The 24,646-nt window shown below is 50.4% G+C and overlaps 1 protein-coding gene across 2 annotated transcripts in view; it reads left to right on the forward strand.

The window, feature by feature from the left end:
- The window catches only part of APBB1 (amyloid beta precursor protein binding family B member 1), a 60,455-nt gene extending 36,200 nt beyond the window's left edge, over positions 1-24,255 (forward strand). The window contains exons 2-14 of one of the 2 annotated variants that reach the window (XM_075261148.1): positions 2,609-2,653; positions 6,998-7,644; positions 7,721-7,923; positions 8,011-8,087; positions 8,268-8,328; positions 8,413-8,538; positions 9,996-10,123; positions 16,897-17,011; positions 17,126-17,210; positions 17,497-17,580; positions 20,502-20,614; positions 20,767-20,943; positions 23,070-24,255. In XM_075261148.1, coding sequence (XP_075117249.1) covers positions 7,011-7,644; positions 7,721-7,923; positions 8,011-8,087; positions 8,268-8,328; positions 8,413-8,538; positions 9,996-10,123; positions 16,897-17,011; positions 17,126-17,210; positions 17,497-17,580; positions 20,502-20,614; positions 20,767-20,943; positions 23,070-23,234 — 1,968 coding nt within the window. In that variant the 5' untranslated portion in view covers positions 2,609-2,653; positions 6,998-7,010 and the 3' untranslated portion in view covers positions 23,235-24,255. The remainder of the gene's footprint in view (positions 1-2,608; positions 2,654-6,997; positions 7,645-7,720; positions 7,924-8,010; positions 8,088-8,267; positions 8,329-8,412; positions 8,539-9,995; positions 10,124-16,896; positions 17,012-17,125; positions 17,211-17,496; positions 17,581-20,501; positions 20,615-20,766; positions 20,944-23,069) is intronic. The other variant, XM_075261149.1, reaches the window with a different exon arrangement.
- Positions 24,256-24,646: the final 391 nt, after the last annotated feature.

The following is a 24,646-nucleotide window of genomic DNA, read 5'->3' on the forward strand; positions in this document are numbered from 1 at the left end:
ATGTACACACCCCTGTATATACCTCACTATATGTACACACACCCCTGTATATACCTCACTATATGTACACACTCCTGTATATACCTCACTATATGTACACACCCCTGTATATACCTCACTATATGTACACACACCCCTGTATATACCTCACTCTATGTACACACACCCCTGTATATACCTCACTATATGTACACACACTCCTGTATATACCTCACTATATCTATACACACCCCTGTATATACCTCGCTATATGTACACACCCCTGTATATACCTCACTATATGTACACACACCCCTGTATATACCTGTATATAAGAATTGTCCTGCTGAAAGGCAAAAAGGCCAGTGGCCCTGACGGCATCCTACCAGAGATGATCAAATACAGCCCTCCAGCAATACACGCGGCACTGGCAAAGCTATTCACCCTCGTGCTCAATGCTGGACACTTCCCCGAAGACTGGAACAAAGGCCTCATAACCCCCATCTACAAGAATGGGGACCAATATGACCCCAACAACTACAGAGGGATCTGCGTCAGCAGCACATAGCTAGGGAAACTGTACAACAGCATCATCAATAACAGAATCCTCACCTTCCTCACACAACACGGGGTCCTCAGCAAGAGCCAAGCAGGGTTCATGCCAAACCACCGCACCACAGACCATATCTACACCCTGCACAGCCTCATCAAGACGCACGTCCACAACACCAGAAGAGGCAAGATATTCGCCTGCTTCGTGGACTTTAAGAAGGCGTTTGATTCAGTATGGCACCCAGGCCTACTCCTAAAACTCCTAGAGAGTGGAATAGGAGGAAGAACGTACGACGTCATCAAGAGCTCCTACACCGGAAACCAGTGCAGTGTGAAGGTGAATGGGAAAAGGACCGCATACTTCCAACAGGCCCGAGGGGTCAGACAAGGCTGTAGCCTGAGCCCAACGCTCTTCAACATCTATATCAATGAACTGGCTACAGCCCTGGAGGCCTCACCAACCCCAGGCCTCACCCTGAACAATCGAGAGGTGAAGTTCCTGCTATACGCCGATGACCTCCTACTCCTGGCCCCCACCGAGAAAGACCTCCAAGAAAGCCTGTCAGTGCTGGAAAAATTCAGCACCACATGGGCCCTACCCATCAACCAGAAGAAGACCAAAGTCATGGTATTTCAGAAGAAGGGCCACAATAAAGCCTCCACCACCCCACAATTCACACTGAACGGCTCCACACTGGAGAAAACCAACAACTACACCGACCTGGGGCTGGAGCTCAGCCAATCAGGAAGCTTCAAAGCAGCAATAGAAACCCTGAAAGCAAAAGCCTGCAGAACCTTCTACGCCATCAGAAGACAACTGTACCACCTCAAACCACCGGTGAGGGTCTGGCTGAAGATATTTGACGCTGTCATCTCCCCGATCCTTCTCTATGGCAGTGAGGTTTGGGGCCCAGCCACCTACCCAGACCAGTCAAGGTGGGATTCCAGCCCAACAGAGAACTTCCACCTGGAGTTCTGCAAATACCTGCTCCATGTCCATCGCAACACCACCAACATGGCCTGCAGGGCAGAGCTAGGCAGACTCCCCCTATGGCTCACCATACAGAAGAGGGCGCTAGCTTTCCAGGCACACATCCAGGGGAGCGACTCCTACCACCACCAAGCCTGGCTAAGCCACCTGAGCAAACCAGACATTCACCAACCAAACAGCAGCCAACCACCAAACCAAAAACACCAACAGATGATAACCAAGGCCGAAATAAAGGCGACCACAGAGGCAAACAGAGAGCGGTACATTGAAGAATGGAGAAACGAAATAAATAACTCCAAGAAACTCACCAATGTGTACCAATCCCTACAAAGGGACTACACCATGGCCACCTACCTGGAGAGAATACGCCACCCCAAGCACAGACAGACCCTGAGCCGGTACAGACTGAGCGCCCACAACCTAGAGATAGAGACGGGGCGATACAGACAGACGTACAAGCCACGGGAGAAGAGACTGTGCCAGCACTGTGACCAGGGGGTCCTAGAAGACCAGACCCACTTCCTGCTACACTGCACCAAATACTCAGCTGTGAGGGACGTCTACTAGCAAAGACTCTCTGCCCACATCCCAGACTGGGAGAAGAGGAAACTCTACATCCTACTGGGAGAAGAAGAGGCCACTGTGGAGATCGCTGCCCAATACGTGTCCAGCTGTCACCAAACAAGAGGAAGATGAGACTCCACGGACTGTTATATTTATCCCAATACACCTGCCCCACCCCACCCCCCCTCTGGGGCTCAGTGGTCAGCAGTGTTATATTGCAGTGCTGGGGCTCAGTGGTCAGCAGTGTTATATTGCAGTGCTGGGGCTCAGTGGTCAGCAGTGTTATATTGCAGTGCAGTGGCTCAGTGGTCAGCAGTGTTATATTGCAGTGCAGTGGCTCAGTGGTCAGCAGTGTTATATTGCAGTGCAGTGGCTCAGTGGTCAGCAGTGTTATATTGCAGTGCAGTGGCTCAGTGGTCAGCAGTGTTATATTGCAGTGGCTCAGTGGTCAGCAGTGCTGGGGCTCTGGATTTGCACCCTGCGGGATATGTTAGTGCTATAACCTCTCTCCTCTCACTGCAGGTCCTTTCTTGGCAGAGAATGATCGGTGTCCTGCAGAGATCCCAGGTAAGTGCTTGTGGGGAAGGGGGCGCTGATGAGTCTACAGTGGTCAGGGTGCCTGTGGAGATTCATTACAGCATGACCAGTAGACAGGTCTCAGTGCTGACCTCTGGTGTAATGACCAGTAGATGGGTCTCAGTGCTGACCTCTGGTCCTGGTGTAATGACCAGTAGACAGGTCTCAGTGCTGACCTCTGGTATAATGACCAGTAGACAGGTCTCAGTGCTGACCTCTGGTATAATGACCAGTAGACAGGTCTCAGTGCTGACCTCTGGTCCTGGTGTAATGACCAGTAGACAGGTCTCAGTGCTGACCTCTGGTGTAATGACCAGTAGACAGGTCTCAGTGCTGACCTCTGGTGTAATGACCAGTAGACAGGTCTCAGTGCTGACCTCTGGTATAATGACCAGTAGACAGGTCTCAGTGCTGACCTCTGGTGTAATGACCAGTAGACAGGTCTCAGTGCTGACCTCTGGTCCTGGTGTAATGACCAGTAGACAGGTCTCAGTGCTGACCTCTGGTGTAATGACCAGTAGACAGGTCTCAGTGCTGACCTCTGGTGTAATGACCAGTAGACAGGTCTCAGTGCTGACCTCTGGTCCTGGTGTAATGACCAGTAGACAGGTCTCAGTGCTGACCTCTGGTGTAATGACCAGTAGACAGGTCTCAGTGCTGACCTCTGGTCCTGGTGTAATGACCAGTAGACAGGTCTCAGTGCTGACCTCTGGTGTAATGACCAGTAGACAGGTCTCAGTGCTGACCTCTGGTGTAATGACCAGTAGACAGGTCTCAGTGCTGACCTCTGGTATAATGACCAGTAGACAGGTCTCAGTGCTGACCTCTGGTCCTGGTGTAATGACCAGTAGACAGGTCTCAGTGCTGACCTCTGGTGTAATGACCAGTAGACAGGTCTCAGTGCTGACCTCTGGTATAATGACCAGTAGACAGGTCTCAGTGCTGACCTCTGGTCCTGGTATAATGACCAGTAGACAGGTCTCAGTGCTGACCTCTGGTGTAATGACCAGTAGACAGGTCTCAGTGCTGACCTCTGGTGTAATGACCAGTAGACAGGTCTCAGTGCTGACCTCTGGTATAATGACCAGTAGACAGGTCTCAGTGCTGACCTCTGGTGTAATGACCAGTAGACAGGTCTCAGTGCTGACCTCTGGTATAATGACCAGTAGACAGGTCTCAGTGCTGACCTCTGGTCCTGGTGTAATGACCAGTAGACAGGTCTCAGCGCTGACCTCTGGTCCTGGTGTAATGACCAGTAGACAGGTCTCAGTGCTGACCTCTGGTGTAATGACCAGTAGACAGGTCTCAGTGCTGACCTCTGGTGTAATGACCAGTAGACAGGTCTCAGTGCTGACCTCTGGTATAATGACCAGTAGACAGGTCTCAGTGCTGACCTCTGGTGTAATGACCAGTAGACAGGTCTCAGTGCTGACCTCTGGTCCTGGTGTAATGACCAGTAGACAGGTCTCAGTGCTGACCTCTGGTGTAATGACCAGTAGACAGGTCTCAGTGCTGACCTCTGGTGTAATGACCAGTAGACAGGTCTCAGTGCTGACCTCTGGTGTAATGACCAGTAGACAGGTCTCAGTGCTGACCTCTGGTGTAATGACCAGTAGACAGGTCTCAGTGCTGACCTCTGGTATAATGACCAGTAGACAGGTCTCAGTGCTGACCTCTGGTCCTGGTGTAATGACCAGTAGACAGGTCTCAGTGCTGACCTCTGGTGTAATGACCAGTAGACAGGTCTCAGTGCTGACCTCTGGTATAATGACCAGTAGACAGGTCTCAGTGCTGACCTCTGGTCCTGGTATAATGACCAGTAGACAGGTCTCAGTGCTGACCTCTGGTGTAATGACCAGTAGACAGGTCTCAGTGCTGACCTCTGGTGTAATGACCAGTAGACAGGTCTCAGTGCTGACCTCTGGTGTAATGACCAGTAGACAGGTCTCAGTGCTGACCTCTGGTGTAATGACCAGTAGACAGGTCTCAGTGCTGACCTCTGGTATAATGACCAGTAGACAGGTCTCAGTGCTGACCTCTGGTATAATGACCAGTAGACAGGTCTCAGTGCTGACCTCTGGTGTAATGACCAGTAGACAGGTCTCAGTGCTGACCTCTGGTCCTGGTGTAATGACCAGTAGACAGGTCTCAGTGCTGACCTCTGGTCCTGGTGTAATGACCAGTAGACAGGTCTCAGTGCTGACCTCTGGTCCTGGTGTAATGACCAGTAGACAGGTCTCAGTGCTGACCTCTGGTGTAATGACCAGTAGACAGGTCTCAGTGCTGACCTCTGTTCCTGGTATAATGACCAGTAGACAGGTCTCAGTGCTGACCTCTGGTGTAATGACCAGTAGACAGGTCTCAGTGCTGACCTCTGGTCCTGGTGTAATGACCAGTAGACAGGTCTCAGTGCTGACCTCTGGTCCTGGTGTAATGACCAGTAGACAGGTCTCAGTGCTGACCTCTGGTGTAATGACCAGTAGACAGGTCTCAGTGCTGACCTCTGGTGTAATGACCAGTAGACAGGTCTCAGTGCTGACCTCTGGTGTAATGACCAGTAGACAGGTCTCAGTGCTGACCTCTGGTGTAATGACCAGTAGACAGGTCTCAGTGCTGACCTCTGGTATAATGACCAGTAGACAGGTCTCAGTGCTGACCTCTGGTCCTGGTGTAATGACCAGTAGACAGGTCTCAGTGCTGACCTCTGGTATAATGACCAGTAGACAGGTCTCAGTGCTGACCTCTGGTGTAATGACCAGTAGACAGGTCTCAGTGCTGACCTCTGGTGTAATGACCAGTAGACAGGTCTCAGTGCTGACCTCTGGTCCTGGTGTAATGACCAGTAGACAGGTCTCAGTGCTGACCTCTGGTGTAATGACCAGTAGACAGGTCTCAGTGCTGACCTCTGGTGTAATGACCAGTAGATGGGTCTCAGTGCTGACCTCTGGTGTAATGACCAGTAGACAGGTCTCAGTGCTGACCTCTGGTATAATGACCAGTAGACAGGTCTCAGTGCTGACCTCTGGTGTAATGACCAGTAGACAGGTCTCAGTGCTGACCTCTGGTCCTGGTGTAATGACCAGTAGACAGGTCTCAGTGCTGACCTCTGGTGTAATGACCAGTAGACAGGTCTCAGTGCTGACCTCTGGTGTAATGACCAGTAGACAGGTCTCAGTGCTGACCTCTGGTATAATGACCAGTAGACAGGTCTCAGTGCTGACCTCTGGTGTAATGACCAGTAGACAGGTCTCAGTGCTGACCTCTGGTGTAATGACCAGTAGACAGGTCTCAGTGCTGACCTCTGGTCCTGGTATAATGACCAGTAGACAGGTCTCAGTGCTGACCTCTGGTATAATGACCAGTAGACAGGTCTCAGTGCTGACCTCTGGTCCTGGTGTAATGACCAGTAGACAGGTCTCAGCGCTGACCTCTGGTCCTGGTGTAATGACCAGTAGACAGGTCTCAGTGCTGACCTCTGGTGTAATGACCAGTAGACAGGTCTCAGTGCTGACCTCTGGTATAATGACCAGTAGACAGGTCTCAGTGCTGACCTCTGGTGTAATGACCAGTAGACAGGTCTCAGTGCTGACCTCTGGTGTAATGACCAGTAGACAGGTCTCAGTGCTGACCTCTGGTCCTGGTATAATGACCAGTAGACAGGTCTCAGTGCTGACCTCTGGTGTAATGACCAGTAGACAGGTCTCAGTGCTGACCTCTGGTGTAATGACCAGTAGATGGGTCTCAGTGCTGACCTCTGGTGTAATGACCAGTAGACAGGTCTCAGTGCTGACCTCTGGTGTAATGACCAGTAGATGGGTCTCAGTGCTGACCTCTGGTGTAATGACCAGTAGACAGGTCTCAGTGCTGACCTCTGGTATAATGACCAGTAGACAGGTCTCAGTGCTGACCTCTGGTGTAATGACCAGTAGACAGGTCTCAGTGCTGACCTCTGGTATAATGACCAGTAGACAGGTCTCAGTGCTGACCTCTGGTCCTGGTATAATGACCAGTAGACAGGTCTCAGTGCTGACCTCTGGTGTAATGACCAGTAGATGGGTCTCAGTGCTGACCTCTGGTATAATGACCAGTAGACAGGTCTCAGTGCTGACCTCTGGTGTAATGACCAGTAGACAGGTCTCAGTGCTGACCTCTGGTGTAATGACCAGTAGACAGGTCTCAGTGCTGACCTCTGGTGTAATGACCAGTAGACCGGTCTCCATGCTCTTCTCTCATATAGCTGGACATAGGTCCCTGACCACACGTCAGTATGGATTCTATAGGTGACTATACGTTTCTTCGTCCACTGTTCCGCTCTGACTTTTTGGTTTTTCTCAGTTTTTCTGTTACCATGTCCGGACCACTGACTGAGAAGAGTCCGGTGTCCGCGCTGACCCTCAGCCTCCTCACCTCTCACAACGACCTCCTGTCTTCCAAGAGTCGCCAGATCTATGCCCACACTGACCTGCAGAGCGCCATGGGGTTAGTCAACACCGAGCTGGGATGCAGCGCTCCCTCAGACCGCACCAACCCAAAATGGCTGAAAGAAGGGCAGAACCAGCTACGTAAGGCGGCCGAGCACGAGAAGGAGGATCAGAATTGTAACCCCGATCCGGAACGTCTCAACAAGGACTGGACCAACCGCAACCAAGAGAAAGACCAGAAGCGAAGCCAAGAACTGGAGGTGTCCACTCTCAACTGTGTGAACCGCAGCAGCATGAACCAGTCCCCTCCGCTGCTCATCCAGGACGGCGAGGATGACGATGATGATCTGACTCCGGCCCAGAGCGAGGTCACTGACCCCATTACTACTGAGACCTCCGAGCTTAGTTCTGAGGTTGTGCAGGACAATGGCAGGGGCAGGGAGACCGGGCGCAGTGCCAGCCTCTTGTTCGGCATGAGAAATACTGGTGGAAGTGATGAGGACTCCAGTTGGGCCACACTTTCCCAAGGAAGCCCGTCCTATGGCTCCCCCGATGACACGGGTAAGACGCTAGCTATGTATGGTGCGTAGTGTATGGAGGAGCGCGGCTCATGTAACGTATCTGCTGGCTCTTCTAGATTGCTTCTGGCCACGGAACTCTCTGGACACCGACTCCGATCTGCCCTCGGGGTGGATGCGGGTTCAGGACACCTCAGGAACCTACTACTGGCATGTACCCACTGGCACCACACAATGGGAACCACCATCAGATCTGGGAGGCGGGGAGCCCAAGATGTATTCTCCTTCTACCGAGCAGACCCCCACCGAGGAGGAGGAGGAGGTACAGGCCAGACGTAACGTATACATTATACAGTCACGTGACGTATGTGGCAGCAACTAACTGGAGATGTCTCTTCATTGTCTGCAGGAGATATCACAGGAGGAGACGTCAGAAGCCAGGAACCTCCAAGATGTCACCCTGCACATCAACACCCTGAATCTCAGGTCAGAGACGTGGGGTCTGTGTATGTGGGGTCACTCCGTGTCTCCTTGTGTTAGGGGTCACTCCATGGTCACTCTCCTTGTGTTAGGGTCGCCCTCTTTTGGGGTGCTTGTATCTCTGGTTTGGGGGGGGGGGGTAGATTGGGAAGTTGTGACGTTATTAATGATCTGACTCCTCCACAGCTCTGCTCAGTCCTCAGAAGAGGAGAAGGGGCCCCTCCTGATCTCCGACTCGGGGCCACAGGTAAGGGGGTCACAGGAGCCGCTCCGTGTAGTCTTGTGTTGTGAGGTCTTTTGGTCTGATCCTTACACTGGTTGTCTCCTACAGAGGTTCCCGGTTTGCTCCTTGGGTTGGGTGGAGATGACAGAGGAGGACTTGGCACCGGGGAGGAGCAGCGTGGCGGTGAATAGCTGCATCCGACAACTGTCTCTGCACAACCAGTGCCTGACACCGGTACGTCCCCTCCTCCACACCCACACATCCCAGCAAAGACCCCCGTCCCAGTTTGGTTCAACCCAGTCTGATCTGACCCCGATGAATGCGCCATACTGTACACCTGGGGGATAGCTCAGGGTCTCCTCATCCCCCCCCCCCCCCCCATACTGTACACCTGGGGATAGCTCAGGGTCTTCTCATCCCCCCCCCCCCCCCATATACTGTACACCTGGGGGATAGCTCAAGGTCTTCTCACCCCCCTGTACTCCCTATACTGTACACCTGGGGATAGCTCAGGGTCTCCTCACCCCCCCCCATATACTGTACACCTGGGGGGATAGCTCAGGGTCTTCTCACCCCCCTGTACTCCCTATACTGTACACCTGGGGATAGCTCAGGGTCTCCTCACCCCCCCCCCCCATATACTGTACACCTGGGGGATAGCTCCGGGTCTCCTCACCCCCCCCCCCCATATACTGTACACCTGGGGGGATAGCTCAGGGTCTTCTCACCCCCCTGTACTCCCTATACTGTACACCTGGGGGGATAGCTCAGGGTCTTCTCACCCCCCTGTACTCCCTATACTGTACACCTGGTGACAGCTCAGGGTCTCCTCACCCCCCCCCCCCCATACTGTACGCCTGGTGACAGCTCAGGGTCTTCTCACCCCCCTATACTCCCTATACTGTACACCTGGGGGGATAGCTCAGGGTCTTCTCACCCCCCTGTACTCCCTATACTGTACACCTGGGGATAGCTCAGGGTCTCCTCACCCCCCCCCCCCCCCCCCATATACTGTACACCTGGGGGGATAGCTCAGGGTCTTCTCACCCCCCTGTACTCCCTATACTGTACACCTGGTGACAGCTCAGGGTCTCCTCACCCCCCCCCCCCATACTGTACGCCTGGTGACAGCTCAGGGTCTTCTCACCCCCCTATACTCCCTATACTGTACACCTGGGGATAGCTCAGGGTCTTCTCACCCCCCTATACTCCCTATACTGTACACCTGGGGGGATAGCTCAGGGTCTTCTCGCCCCCCTATACTCCCTATACTGTACACCTGGGGATAGCTCAGGGTCTTCTCACCCCCCTATACTCCCTATACTGTACACCTGGGGGGATAGCTCAGGGTCTTCTCACCCCCCTATACTCCCTATACTGTACACCTGGGGATAGCTCAGGGTCTTCTCACCCCCCTATACTCCCTATACTGTACACCTGGGGATAGCTCAGGGTCTTCTCACCCCCCTATACTCCCTATACTGTACACCTGGGGATAGCTCAGGGTCTTCTCGCCCCCCTATACTCCCTATACTGTACACCTGGTGACAGCTCAGGGTCTTCTCGCCCCCCTATACTCCCTATACTGTACACCTGGGGATAGCTCAGGGTCCAGCCTGAGGTCTCCCCCCCCTCCCCCCCATACTATGCACGTAGGGGTAGTATAATATATGTAATATTATGTCTTATAGGGGAAGGATATGCTGCTGGTGTTGGACGATGACTCTCTGAAACTCTACGACTCGTGCGGTCAGACACTGCTGCACTCACAGCCCATCGTCAGCATCCGTGTGTGGGGTGTGGGGAGAGATGACGGCAGGTGAGGCCCCCGGCCCCCCGGCCCCCGCGCTGCTTCTAACCTCCTGCTTAAACCAGCTCTTTTCTCATGCGTAAACTTCTTCCCTTTTCCTCTTTATTGCACTGCTGCTGATGAACACAGAGAGAGGTATAGTATACAGAGGACCCGTGTAGTATACAGAGGACCCGTGTAGTATACAGAGGACCCGTGTAGTATACAGAGGACCCGTGTAGTATACAGAGGACCCGTGTAGTATACAGAGGACCCGTGTAGTATACAGAGGACCCGTGTAGTATACAGAGGACCCTTATAGTATACAGAGGACCCGTGTAGTATACAGAGGACCCGTGTAGTATACAGAGGACCCGTGTAGTATACAGAGGACCCGTGTAGTATACAGAGGACCCGTGTAGTATACAGAGGACCCGTGTAATATACAGAGGACCCTTATAGTATACAGAAGACCCGTGTAGTATACAGAGGACCCTTATAGTATACAGAGGACCCGTGTAGTATACAGAGGACCCGTGTAGTATACAGAGGACCCGTGTAGTATACAGAGGACCCGTGTAGTATACAGAGGACCCGTGTAGTATACAGAGGACCCGTGTAGTATACAGAGGACCCTTCTAGTATACAGAGGACCTGTGTAGTATACAGAGGACCCTTATGGTATACCGAGGACCCGTGTAGTATACAGAGGACCCGTGTAGTATACAGAGGACCCGTGTAGTATACAGAGGACCCGTGTAGTATACAGAGGACCCTTATAGTATACAGAGGACCCGTGTAGTATACAGAGGACCCGTGTAGTATACAGAGGACCCGTGTAGTATACAGAGGACCCGTGTAGTATACAGAGGACACTTATAGTATACAGAAGACCCGTGTAGTATACAGAGGACCCTTATAGTATACAGAGGACACGTGTAGTATACAGAGGACCCGTGTAGTATACAGAGGACCCTTATAGTATACAGAGGACCCGTGTAGTATACAGAGGACCCGTGTAGTATACAGAGGACCCGTGTAGTATACAGAGGACCCTTCTAGTATACAGAGGACCTGTGTAGTATACAGAGGACCCTTATGGTATACCGAGGACCCGTGTAGTATACAGAGGACCCGTGTAGTATACAGAGGACCCGTGTAGTATACAGAGGACCCGTGTAGTATACAGAGGACCCGTGTAGTATACAGAGGACCCTTCTAGTATACAGAGGACCTGTGTAGTATACAGAGGACCCTTATGGTATACCGAGGACCCGTGTAGTATACAGAGGACCGCTGTAGTATACAGAGGACACATGTAGTATACAAAGGACCCGTGTAGTATACAGAGCACCCTTATAGTATACAGAGGACCCCTATAGTATACAGAGGACCCGTGTAGTATACAGAGGACCCGTGTAGTATACAGAGGACCCGTGTAGTATACAGAGGACCGCTATAGTATACAGAGGACACATGTAGTATACCGAGGACCCGTGTAGTATACAGAGGACCCTTATAGTATACAGAGGACCCGTGTAGTATACAGAGGACCCTTATAGTATACAGAGGACCCGTGTAGTATACAGAGGACCCGTGTAGTATACAGAGGACCCTTATAGTATACAGAAGACCCGTGTAGTATACAGAGGACCCTTATAGTATACAGAGGACCCGTGTAGTATACAGAGGACCCGTGTAGTATACAGAGGACCGCTATAGTATACAGAGGACCCTTATAGTATACAGAGGACCCTTATGGTATACAGAGGACCCGTGTAGTATACAGAGGACCCTTATAGTATACAGAGGACCCGTGTAGTATACAGAGGACCCGTGTAGTATACAGAGGACCCGTGTAGTATACAGAGGACCCGTGTAGTATACAGAGGACCCGTGTAGTATACAGAGGACCCGTGTAGTATACAGAGGACCCTTATAGTATACAGAGGACCCGTGTAGTATACAGAGGACCGCTATAGTATACAGAGGACCCTTATGGTATACAGAGGACCCGTGTAGTATACAGAGGACCCTTCTAGTATACAGAGGACCTGTGTAGTATACAGAGGACCCGTGTAGTATACAGAGGACACATGTAGTATACAAAGGACCCGTGTAGTATACAGAGCACCCTTATAGTATACAGAGGACCCCTATAGTATACAGAGGACCCGTGTAGTATACAGAGGACCCGTGTAGTATACAGAGGACCCGTGTAGTATACAGAGGACCCGTGTAGTATACAGAGGACCCGTGTAGTATACAGAGGACCCTTATAGTATACAGAAGACCCGTGTAGTATACAGAGGACCCTTATAGTATACAGAGGACCCGTGTAGTATACAGAGGACCGCTATAGTATACAGAGGACACATGTAGTATACCGAGGACCCGTGTAGTATACAGAGGACCCTTATAGTATACAGAGGACCCGTGTAGTATACAGAGGACCCGTGTAGTATACAGAGGACCCTTATAGTATACAGAAGACCCGTGTAGTATACAGAGGACCCTTATAGTATACAGAGGACCCGTGTAGTATACAGAGGACCCGTGTAGTATACAGAGGACCCGTGTAGTATACAGAGGACCCGTGTAGTATACAGAGGACCCGTGTAGTATACAGAGGACTGCTATAGTATACAGAGGACCCTTATAGTATACAGAGGACCCGTGTAGTATACAGAGGACCCTTCTAGTATACAGAGGACCTGTGTAGTATACAGAGGACCCTTATGGTATACCGAGGACCCGTGTAGTATACAGAGGACCCGTGTAGTATACAGAGGACACATGTAGTAAACAAAGGACCCGTGTAGTATACAGAGCACCCTTATAGTATACAGAGGACCCCTATAGTATACAGAGGACCCGTGTAGTATACAGAGGACCCGTGTAGTATACAGAGGACCCTTATAGTATACAGAAGACCCGTGTAGTATACAGAGGACCCTTATAGTATACAGAGGACCCGTGTAGTATACAGAGGACCGCTATAGTATACAGAGGACACATGTAGTATACCGAGGACCCGTGTAGTATACAGAGGACCCTTATAGTATACAGAGGACCCGTGTAGTATACAGAGGACCCGTGTAGTATACAGAGGACCCTTATAGTATACAGAAGACCCGTGTAGTATACAGAGGACCCTTATAGTATACAGAGGACCCGTGTAGTATACAGAGGACCGCTATAGTATACAGAGGACCCTTATAGTATACAGAGGACCCTTATGGTATACAGAGGACCCGTGTAGTATACAGAGGACCCTTCTAGTATACAGAGGACCTGTGTAGTATACAGAGGACCCTTATGGTATACCGAGGACCCGTGTAGTATACAGAGGACCCGTGTAGTATACAGAGAACACGTGTAGTATACAAAGGACCCGTGTAGTATACAGAGGACCCGTGTAGTATACAGAGCACCCTTATAGTATACAGAGGACCCCTATAGTATACAGAGGACCCGTGTAGTATACAGAGGACCGTGTAGTATACAGAGGACACGTGTAGTATACCGAGGACCCGTGTAGTATACAGAGGACCCGTGTAGTATACCGAGGACCCGTGTAGTATACAGAGGACCCGTGTAGTATACAGAGGACCCGTGTAGTATACAGAGGACCCGTGTAGTATACAGAGGACACATGTAGTATACCGAGGACCCGTGTAGTATACAGAGGACCCCTATAGTATACAGAGGACCCGTGTAGTATACAGAGGACCAGTGTAGTATACAGAGGACCCGTGTAGTATACAGAGGACCCGTGTAGTATACAGAGGACCCTTATAGTATACAGAGGACCCGTGTAGTATACAGAGGACCGCTATAGTATACAGAGGACCCTTATAGTATACAGAGGACCCTTATGGTATACAGAGGACCCGTGTAGTATACAGAGGACCTGTGTAGTATACAGAGGACCCTTATGGTATACCGAGGACCCGTGTAGTATACAGAGGACCCGTGTAGTATACAGAGGACACATGTAGTATACAAAGGACCCGTGTAGTATACAGAGGACCCTTATAGTATACAGAGGACCCCTATAGTATACAGAGGACCCGTGTAGTATACAGAGGACCCGTGTAGTATACAGAGGACCCGTGTAGTATACAGAGGACCCTTATAGTATACAGAAGACCCGTGTAGTATACAGAGGACCCTTATAGTATACAGAGGACCCGTGTAGTATACAGAGGACCCCTATAGTATACAGAGGACCCTTATAGTATACAGAGGACCCTTATGGTATACAGAGGACCCGTGTAGTATACAGAGGACCCTTCTAGTATACAGAGGACCTGTGTAGTATACAGAGGACCCTTATGGTATACAGAGGACCCGTGTAGTATACAGAGGACACATGTAGTATACAAAGGACCCGTGTAGTATACAGAGGACCCGTGTAGTATACAGAGCACCCTTATAGTATACAGAGGACCCCTATAGTATACAGAGGACCCGTGTAGTATACAGAGGACCCGTGTAGTATACAGAGGACCCTTATAGTATACAGAGGACCCGTGTAGTATACAGAGGACCGCTATAGTATACAGAGGACACATGTAGTATACCGAGGACCCGTGTAGTATACAGAGGACCCTTATAGTATACAGAGGACCCGTGTAGTATACAGAGGACCCGTGTAGTATACAGAGGACCCTTATAGTATACAGAAGACCCGTGTAGTATACAGAGGACCCTTATAGTATACAGAGGACCCGTGTAGTATACAGAGGACCGCTATAGTATACAGAGGACCCTTATGGTATACAGAGGACCCGTGTAGTATACAGAGGACCCTTCTAGTATACAGAGGACCTGTGTAGTATAGAGAGGACCCTTATGGTATACCGAGGACCCGTGTAGTATACAGAGGACCCGTGTAGTATACAGAGGACACATGTAGTATACAAAGGACCCGTGTAGTATACAGAGGACACGTGTAGTATACAAAGGACCCGTGTAGTATACAGAGGACCCGTGTAGTATACAGAGGACCCTTATAGTATACAGAGGACCCCTATAGTATACAGAGGACCCGTGTAGTATACAGAGGACCCGTGTAGTATACAGAGGACCCGTGTAGTATACAGAGGACACATGTAGTATACCGAGGACCCGTGTAGTATACAGAGGACCCGTGTAGTATACAGAGGACACGTGTAGTATACAAAGGACCCGTGTAGTATACAGAGGACCCGTGTAGTATACAGAGCACCCTTATAGTATACAGAGGACCCCTATAGTATACAGAGGACCCGTGTAGTATACAGAGGACCCGTGTAGTATACAGAGGACACATGTGTATACCGAGGACCCGTGTAGTATACAGAGGACCCGTGTAGTATACCGAGGACCCGTGTAGTATACAGAGGACCCGTGTAGTATACAGAGGACACATGTAGTATACCGAGGACCCGTGTAGTATACAGAGGACCCTTATAGTATACAGAGGACCCCTATAGTATACAGAGGACCCGTGTAGTATACAGAGGACCCGTGTAGTATACAGAGGACCCGTGTAGTATACAGAGGACACATGTAGTATACCGAGGACCCGTGTAGTATACAGAGGACCCGTGTAGTATACAGAGGACACGTGTAGTATACAAAGGACCCGTGTAGTATACAGAGGACCCGTGTAGTATACAGAGGACCCGTGTAGTATACAGAGGACACATGTAGTATACCGAGGACCCGTGTAGTATACAGAGGACCCTTATAGTATACAGAGGACCTGTGTATTATACTGAGGACCCTTATAGTATACAGAGGACCCTTATAGTATACAGTGGACACGTGTAGTATACAGAGGAGCTTTGTAGTATACAGAGGACCCGTGTAGTATACAGAGGACCTGTGTATTATACTGAGGGCCCTTATAGTATACAGAGGAGCCTTATAGTATACAGAGGACCTGTGTATTATACTGAGGGCCCTTACAGTATACAGAGGACCTTTGTAGTATAGAGAGGACCCGTGCAGTATACAAAGGACCCGAGCAGTATACAGAAGACCTTTATAGTATACAGAGGACCCGTGCAGTATACAGAGGACCCGTGCAGTATACAGAGGACACGTGTAGTATACAGAGGACCCCTATAGTATACAGAGGAGACATATAGTATACAGAGGACCCCTGTAGTATACAGAGGAGACATATAGTATACAGAGGACCCGTGTAGTATACAGAGGACACGTGTAGTATACAGTGGATACGTGTAGTATACAGAGGACCCGTGTAGTATACAGAGGATCCGTGTTGTATACAGAGGACCCGTGTGGTATACAGAGGACCCTTATAGTATACAGTGGACACGTGTAGTATACAGAGGACCCTTATAGTATACAGGGGAGCTTTGTAGTATATAGAGGACCTGTGTATTATACTGAGGGCCCTTATAGTATACAGAGGACCCGTGTGGTATACAGAGGACCCTTATAGTATACAGTGGACACGTGTAGTATACAGAGGACCCTTATAGTATACAGGGGAGCTTTGTAGTATATAGAGGACCTGTGTATTATACTGAGGGCCCTTATAGTATACAGAGGACCCGTGTGGTATACAGAGGACCCTTATAGTATACAGTGGACACGTGTAGTATACAGAGGACCCTTATAGTATACAGGGGAGCTTTGTAGTATATAGAGGACCTGTATATTATACTGAGGGCCCTTATAGTATACAGAGGACCTTTGTAGTATAGAGAGGACCCGTGGGACTCTATAGGGGTGGTGTATAATATTGGGGTGTCTGACATTGCCCCCTCTCATCCTCACCTCAGGGATTTTGCCTACGTAGCTAGAGATAAGCTGACGCAACTGCTGAAGTGTCACGTGTTCCGATGTGAGATGCCGGCCAAGGCTATAGCGACGGGTCTGCACAGCGTCTGCTCCCGGGTAGGTTGTCCGTGTGTGAGGAGCGATGTACAGAGGGTCTGCTGACCCCCCCCCCCCCCCCCCCCCCCACCACCACCACCCGGACCACCATAACTCTCCTATTATCACCTACAGATAATGGCTGAAAGACGAAGCACACGATCCCTGATGGACAGCTTGTTCCTGGACCAGTCCCGGATGGTGGATATCCCTTTCCAAGGTCAGGATCCCTTCCCCTCCCCCACTTCTATTTGGGGTCCTTGTGGTTATGGCAGGGATAAATTCTCCATATAAATATGGCTGCCATATAAATCCCACACTAGTTGCTACTCAGCTTTCCAAGAGTCCTGAAAGGTCACTCTGTCAGATCTGGATGTGGACTGTGAGGCGGCTTTATTGGGAAGTCGAGCCCTTATAGTTGTCAGACCGTATAGAAGTGAATGTCAGGAGACGCCGCAGCGCGTTACTTCTGGATCTCACTCTGGATTCCTTCTGCTTTTTTCCAGTTGAGTTTCCAGCCCCAAAGAATGAACTTGTCCAGCGCTTTCAGGTCTTCTACTTGGGGAACGTTGCGGTCAGTAAACCTGTGGGTAAGTCCTGTCAGGATGCGAGGTGTGAACGGTGACAAGATGGTACTAATCTGACCACATGTCCTAAAGCTCTAGTCCTGGCCCGGGCGGTGATGACCCTGGTGACCAGTCTCTACTAATCTGACCTCATGTCCTAAAGCTCTAGTCCTGGCCCGGGCGGTGATGACCCTGGTGACCAGTCTACTAATTTGACCACATGTCCTAAAGCTCTAAGTCCTGGCCCGGGCGGTGATGACCCTGGTGACCAGTCTCCACTAATCTGACCTTATGTCCAGCCTAAAGCTCCAGTCCTGGCCCGAGAGTTGATAACCCTGGTGACCAGTCTCTACTAATCTGACCACATGTGCTAAAGCTCTAAGTCCTGGCCTGGGCGGTGATGGCCCTGGTGACCAGTCTCTACTAATCTGACCTTATGTTCAGCCTAAAGCTCTAGTCCTGGCCCGGGCGGTGATGACCCTGGTGACCAGTCTCTACTAATCTGACCACATGTGCTAAAGCTCTAAGTCCTGGCCTGGGCGGTGATGACCCTGGTGACCAGTCTCCACTAATCTGACCTTATGTCCAGTCTAAAACTCTAGTCCTGGTCCGGGCGGTGATGACCCTGGCGACCAGTTTACTAATCTGACCACATGTCCTAAAGCTCTAGTCCTGGCCCGGGCAGTGATGACCCTGGTGACCAGTCTCTACTAATCTGACCACATGTGCTAAAGCTCTAGTCCTGGTCCGGGCGGTGATGACCCTGGTGACCAGTCTCTACTAATCTGACCTTATGTCCAGCCTAAAGCTCTAGTCCTGGCCCGGGCAGTGATGACCCTGGTGACCAGTCTCCACTAATCTGACCTTATGTCCAGCCTAAAGCTCTAGTCCTGGCCCGGGCGGTGATGACCCTGGTGACCAGTCTACTAATCTGACCTTATGTCCAGCCTAAAGCTCTAATCCTGGTCCGGGTGGTGATGACCCTGGTGACCAGTCTCCACTAATCTGACCACATGTCCTAAAGCTCTAGTCCTGGCCCAGGCGGTGATGACCCTGGTGACCAGTTTACTAATCTGACCTTATGTCTAGCCTAAAGCTCTAGTCCTGGCCTGGGCGGTGATGACCCTGGTGACCAGTCTACTAATCTGACCTTATGTCCAGCCTAAAGCTCTAATCCTGGTCCGGGCGGTGATGACCCTGGTGACCAGTCTCCACTAATCTGACCACATGTCCTAAAGCTCTAGTCCTGGCCCAGGCGGTGATGACCCTGGTGACCAGTTTACTAATCTGACCTTATGTCTAGCCTAAAGCTCTAGTCCTGGCCTGGGCGGTGATGACCCTGGTGACCAGTCTACACTAATCTGACCTTATGTCCAGCCTAAAGCTCCAGTCCTGGCCCGAGAGTTGATAACCCTGGTGACCAGTCTCTACTAATCTGACCACATGTGCTAAAGCTCTAAGTCCTGGCCCGGGCGGTGATGACCCTGGTGACCAGTCTCCACTAATCTGACCTTATGTCCAGCCTAAAGCTCTAAGTCCTGGCCCGGGCGGTGATGACCCTGGTGACCAGTCTCCACTAATCTTACCTTATGTCCAGTCTAAAACTCTAGTCCTGGTCCGGGCGGTGATGACCCTGGTGACCAGTCTCTACTAATCTGACCTTATGTCCAGCCTAAAGCTCTAGTTCTGGCCTGGGCAGTGATGACCCTGGTGACCAGTCTCTACTAATCTGACCACATGTCCTAAAGCTCTAGTCCTGGCCCGGGCAGTGATGACCCTGGTGACCAGTCTTCACTAATCTGACCTTATGTCCAGCCTAAAGCTCTAGTCCTGGCCTGGGCAGTGATGACCCTGGTGACCAGTCTCCACTAATCTGACCTTATGTCCAGCCTAAAGCTGTAATCCTGGTCCGGGCAGTGATGACCCTGGTGACCAGTCTCCACTAATCTGACCTTATGTCCAGCCTAAAGCTGTAATCCTGGTCCGGGCAGTGATGACCCTGGTGACCAGTCTACTAATCTGACCTTATGTCCAGCCTAAAGCTGTAATCCTGGTCCGGGCGGTGATGACCCTGGTGACCAGTCTCTACTAATCTGACCTTATGTCCAGCCTAAAGCTCTAGTCCTGGCCCGGGCGGTGATGACCCTGGTGACCAGTCTACTAATCTGACCTTATGTCCAGCCTAAAGCTCTAGTCCTGGCCCGGGCGGTGATGACCCTGGTGACCAGTCTACTAATCTGACCTTATGTCCAGCCTAAAGCTCTAGTCTTGGCCCGGGCGGTGATGACCCTGGTGACTAGTCTCTACTAATCTGACCTTATGTCCGGCCTAAAGCTCTAGTCCTGGCCCAGGCAGTGATGACCCTGGTGACTAGTCTGTACTAATCTGACCTTATGTCCAGCCTAAAGCTCTAATCCTGGTCCGGGCAGTGATGACCCTGGTGACTAGTCTCTACTAATCTGACCTTATGTCCAGCCTAAAGCTCTAATCCTGGTCCGGGCAGTGATGACCCTGGTGACCAGTCTCTACTAATCTGACCTTATGTCCAGCCTAAAGCTCTAGTCCTGGCCCGGGCGGTGATGACCCTGGTGACCAGTCTACTAATCTGACCTTATGTCCAGCCTAAAGCTCTAGTCCTGGCCCGGGCGGTGATGACCCTGGTGACCAGTCTACTAATCTGACCTTATGTCCAGCCTAAAGCTCTAGTCCTGGCCCGGGCGGTGATGACCCTGGTGACTAGTCTCTACTAATCTGACCTTATGTCCAGCCTAAAGCTCTAGTCCTGGCCCAGGCAGTGATGACCCTGGTGACTAGTCTGTTCTAATCTGACCTTATGTCCAGCCTAAAGCCCTCCAGTATTTACTCACCATGACAGGGAAGTGATGGGCGGAGCCTGTGGTGGGGGAGGGGCATCACATGGTTGACTCCTCCTTTGTCTCCTCTAGGAATGGACATGATAAACAACACCCTGCAGACGGCGCTGAGCACTGACCGCGCTGGCTGGACGCCTGTCACCGTTAATGTGGCCTCTGCGACTGTGACAGTCTTACATCAGCAGGTAACAGAGACTGCCGTGAGGTGTGAACAGCGGCCTAAGGTTTATGTAGTCCGTGTCCTGTGAGGTGGTGCGGATGTACTGTATACAGTGGATCGCTGCGCTCCTCTGGTGGGGCCGCATAGATCTATCACCTTTCATGCATTTCCTTTCAGACGGAGGAGACGATCAGCGAGTGTCGGGTCAGGTTCTTGTCCTTCATGGGGGTCGGGCGTGACGTCCACACGTTTGCCTTCATCATGGCGGAGGCCCCGGGAATCTTCATCTGTCACATGTTCTGGTGTGAACCCAACGCTGCTCATCTGTCCGAGGCCGTTCAGGCTGCCTGCATGGTAAGAGGGGAGTCTATAGGGGGGTCCGGGGTAGTATATAGGGGAACATGTAATGTATGATTGGTATGAACCTCCATTCCCCCCCCCACCCGCCCCACAGGTAGTGCGGGTCAGGACCTCCAGGACCATATAACCCGAACAGAGTCTGCTAGGATTACAACTCTCACCATTGGCCTCCAGTCCTATATAGGACTGTACTGCTGCTCCTCCCTCTTATATATATATATATATATATATATATATATATATATATATATATATATATATATATATATATTGTATATGTATATACAGTTAGGGCCAGAAATATTTGGACAGTGACACAAGTTTTGTTATTTTAGCTGTTTACTAAAACATGTTCAGAAATACAATTATATATATATATATATATATATATATATATATATATATATATATAGGCTGAAAGTGCACACTCCCAGCTGCAATATGAGAGTTTCCACATCCAAATCGGAGAAAGGGTTTAGGAATCATAGCTCTGTAATGCATAGCCTCCTCTTTTTCAAGGGACCAAAAGTAATTGGACAATGGACTCTAAGGGCTGCAATTAATTCTGAAGGCGTCTCCCTCGTAAACCTGTAATCAATGAAGTAGTTAAAAGGTCTGGGGTTGATTCCAGGTGTGTGGTTTTGCATTTGGAAGCTGTTGCTGTGACCAGACAACATGCGGTCAATGGAACTCTCAATTGAGGTGAAGCAGAACATCCTGAGGCTGAAAAAAAAAGAAAAAAATCCATCAGAGAGATAGCAGACATGCTTGGAGTAGCAAAATCAACAGTCGGGTACATTCTAAGAAAAAAGGAATTGACTGGTGAGCTTGGGAACTCAAAAAGGCCTGGGCGTCCACGGATGACAACAGTGGTGGATGATCGCCGCATACTTTCTTTGGTCAAGAAGAACCCGTTCACAACATCAACTGAAGTCCAGAACACTCTCAGTGAAGTAGGTGTATCTGTCTCTAAGTCACCAGTAAAGAGAAGACTCCATGAAAGTAAATACAAAGGGTTCACATCTAGATGCAAACCATTCATCAATTCCAAAAATAGACAGGCCAGAGTTACATTTGCTGAAAAACACCTCAAGAAGCCAGCTCAGTTCTGGAAAAGTATTCTATGGACAGATGAGACAAAGATCAACCTGTTCCAGAATGATGGGAAGAAAAAAGTTTGGAGAAGAAAGGGAACGGCACATGATCCAAGGCACAGCACATCCTCTGTAAAACATGGTGGAGGCAACGTGATGGCATGGGCATGCATGGCTTTCAATGGCGGCACTGGGTCACTTGTGTTTATTGATGACATAACAGCAGACAAGAGTAGCCGGATGAATTCTGAAGTGTACCGGGATATACTTTCAGCCCAGATTCAGCCAAATGCTGCCAAGTTGATGGGACGGCGCTTCATAGTACAGATGGACAATGACCCCAAGCATACAGCCAAAGCTACCCAGGAGTTCATGAGTGCAAAAAAGTGGAACATTCTGCAATGGCCAAGTCACTCACCAGATCTTACCCCAATTGAGCATGCATTTCACTTGCTCAAATCCAGACTTAAGGCGGAAAGACCCACAAACAAGCAAGACCTGAAGGCTGCGGCTGTAAAGGCCTGGCAAAGCATTAAGAAGGAGGAAACCCAGCGTTTGGTGATGTCCATGGGTTCCAGACTTAAGGCAGTGATTGCCTCCAAAGGATTCGCAACAAAATATTGAAAATAAAAATATTTTGTTTGGGTTATGTTTATTTGTCCAATTACTTTTGAGCTCCTAAAATTTGGAGTGTTTGTAAAGAAATGTCTACAATTCCTACATTTTCTATCAGATATTTTTGTTCAACCCTTCAAATTAAACGTTACAATCTGCACTGGAATTCTGTTGTAGAGGTTTCATTTCAAAACCAATGTGGTGGCATGCAGAGCCCAACTCGCCAAAATTGTGTCACTGTCCAAATATTTCTGGCCCTAACTGTATATATATTATAGGATTACACCCCCCATTATCCCCCAGTACTATATAGAACTTCCTTGCTGCCCCTCCTCCCCTATATATATGTATGTGTAGGACTACTCCCCCATTTCCGTTCCTTCTCTCTAACCTTGTCTTCCTCTCCCTCAGTTGCGGTATCAGAAGTGTTTGGATGCTCGGCCTCAGACCGTCTCCTGTCTCCCCACCCCCCCTGCTGACTCCGTGGCCCGCCGCGTCGGCTCCAGTGTCCGGAGAGGAGTACAGTCCCTGCTTGGCTCCTTTAAGACCAAGCGTCCTGGGGGACAAACGCCTTGACTTTGGGGTGACATCTGCCCTGCGCCGTTTCCTCCGACAGGCCGGGGTGCGGCTCGTATATTCATTAGTCTTGTACCCCGCTATGGTAAGGGCAGAGACACTCCAGGGATTGGGTCACCTCTGGATCCCGGGACCCTTTATGAGGCCTTATGAAGAGCAATAAGGCATTGGGGGAAGGGCGTGGTCTGGCGGCTCCTCCCCCTCCCCCGCTCCTCGTGTAGATAACGTGTCTGTGTGGTGTAACGTCTAACACCCTAATATCAGTCGTGTCTAGCCTGACCATTCCTGGAGCGTGTTCTGGACTCGTCACTGGCCGCTGCATTGATGGCGGTTTTCCTGCCCGGCCGCCATCTTGGAGCAGAGCAGCGTCTCTTCTGAGCCCTGGCAGATCCTATGGTGGGCGGATCAGAGCCGACGCTGCTGTCTCTCAGCGAGGCCAGTAATATGGCAGATCTCCCAATGATACCGTCACCCCGCTGCGTCCTGGTGGGCGGATAACATGGCACTACATCATGTCGCTGCTACCGTGTGATAACACTAGACTTGACCTCACTACGACTCATCTCAGTCCTTGTTGCGTGTTGCGTGCGGTTGTTGGATGTCGCCACGTCAATGGCTGTGGGCGGGGCCACACTCCTATTTATTGTATTTTTTTCTCTTTATAATTTAATACATTTTATATTGTTTTTGGACACGAGCTGCAAGGTCTGAGCAGATGCGGCGGATCCCTCCCGTGTGTGCCCGGATCATGTATGTGAGTGATCATACATGTGCTAGAGGCTGCTGAGTGTGCACACTGACATCTGCTTCATGTGATGAACACGCTACTGTATGTGTGCTGGTGGATGGAACGTGCTAATGTATGACTGGTGTGTGCGGTGACCCCAGAACATGCATCAGTGCGGCAGCTGACCCCCCTCCCTTATGTGCAGTACAGTCATCGTAACACTAGGCTCCTCCTCCAGGACACTTCGTCTCTTGTATCCAATCTACTGAAATAAAAGCCTAACCTGACACCTAAGTGATGCCGCCTGTCTGTCTTCTGTGCCGTCTGCTTACATCACACAGCGCCACCAGGGGGCACTGCAACGTAAGACTGCAGAAAGGAAGAGCCACAAGTCACGTGACTAGTAATGGCGGGTAACAATAGTGCCCGTAACAGCGATCTATCCCCATCAGCACTGACGTGTAGCTATCTGCCCCATCACCAGTGTCTGACATGTATAGCTATCTGCCCCTTCACCAGTGCCAGTCATGTGTAGCTATCTGCACCTTCACCATAGGGTCTTTTCAGTTTGCGGGATCATGATATTTCTGGGTCCTTTTTCTGTCTCTTCGTCTGTTGAACCACTTCCCGAATCCCAGGAGCAACAGACGACTTTGAGTTTCCTGATGCACAAATACTGGAGCAT

The sequence above is a fragment of the Leptodactylus fuscus genome, assembly GCF_031893055.1.
Source record: "Leptodactylus fuscus isolate aLepFus1 chromosome 2 unlocalized genomic scaffold, aLepFus1.hap2 SUPER_2_unloc_1, whole genome shotgun sequence".
NCBI lineage: Eukaryota > Metazoa > Chordata > Amphibia > Anura > Leptodactylidae > Leptodactylus > Leptodactylus fuscus.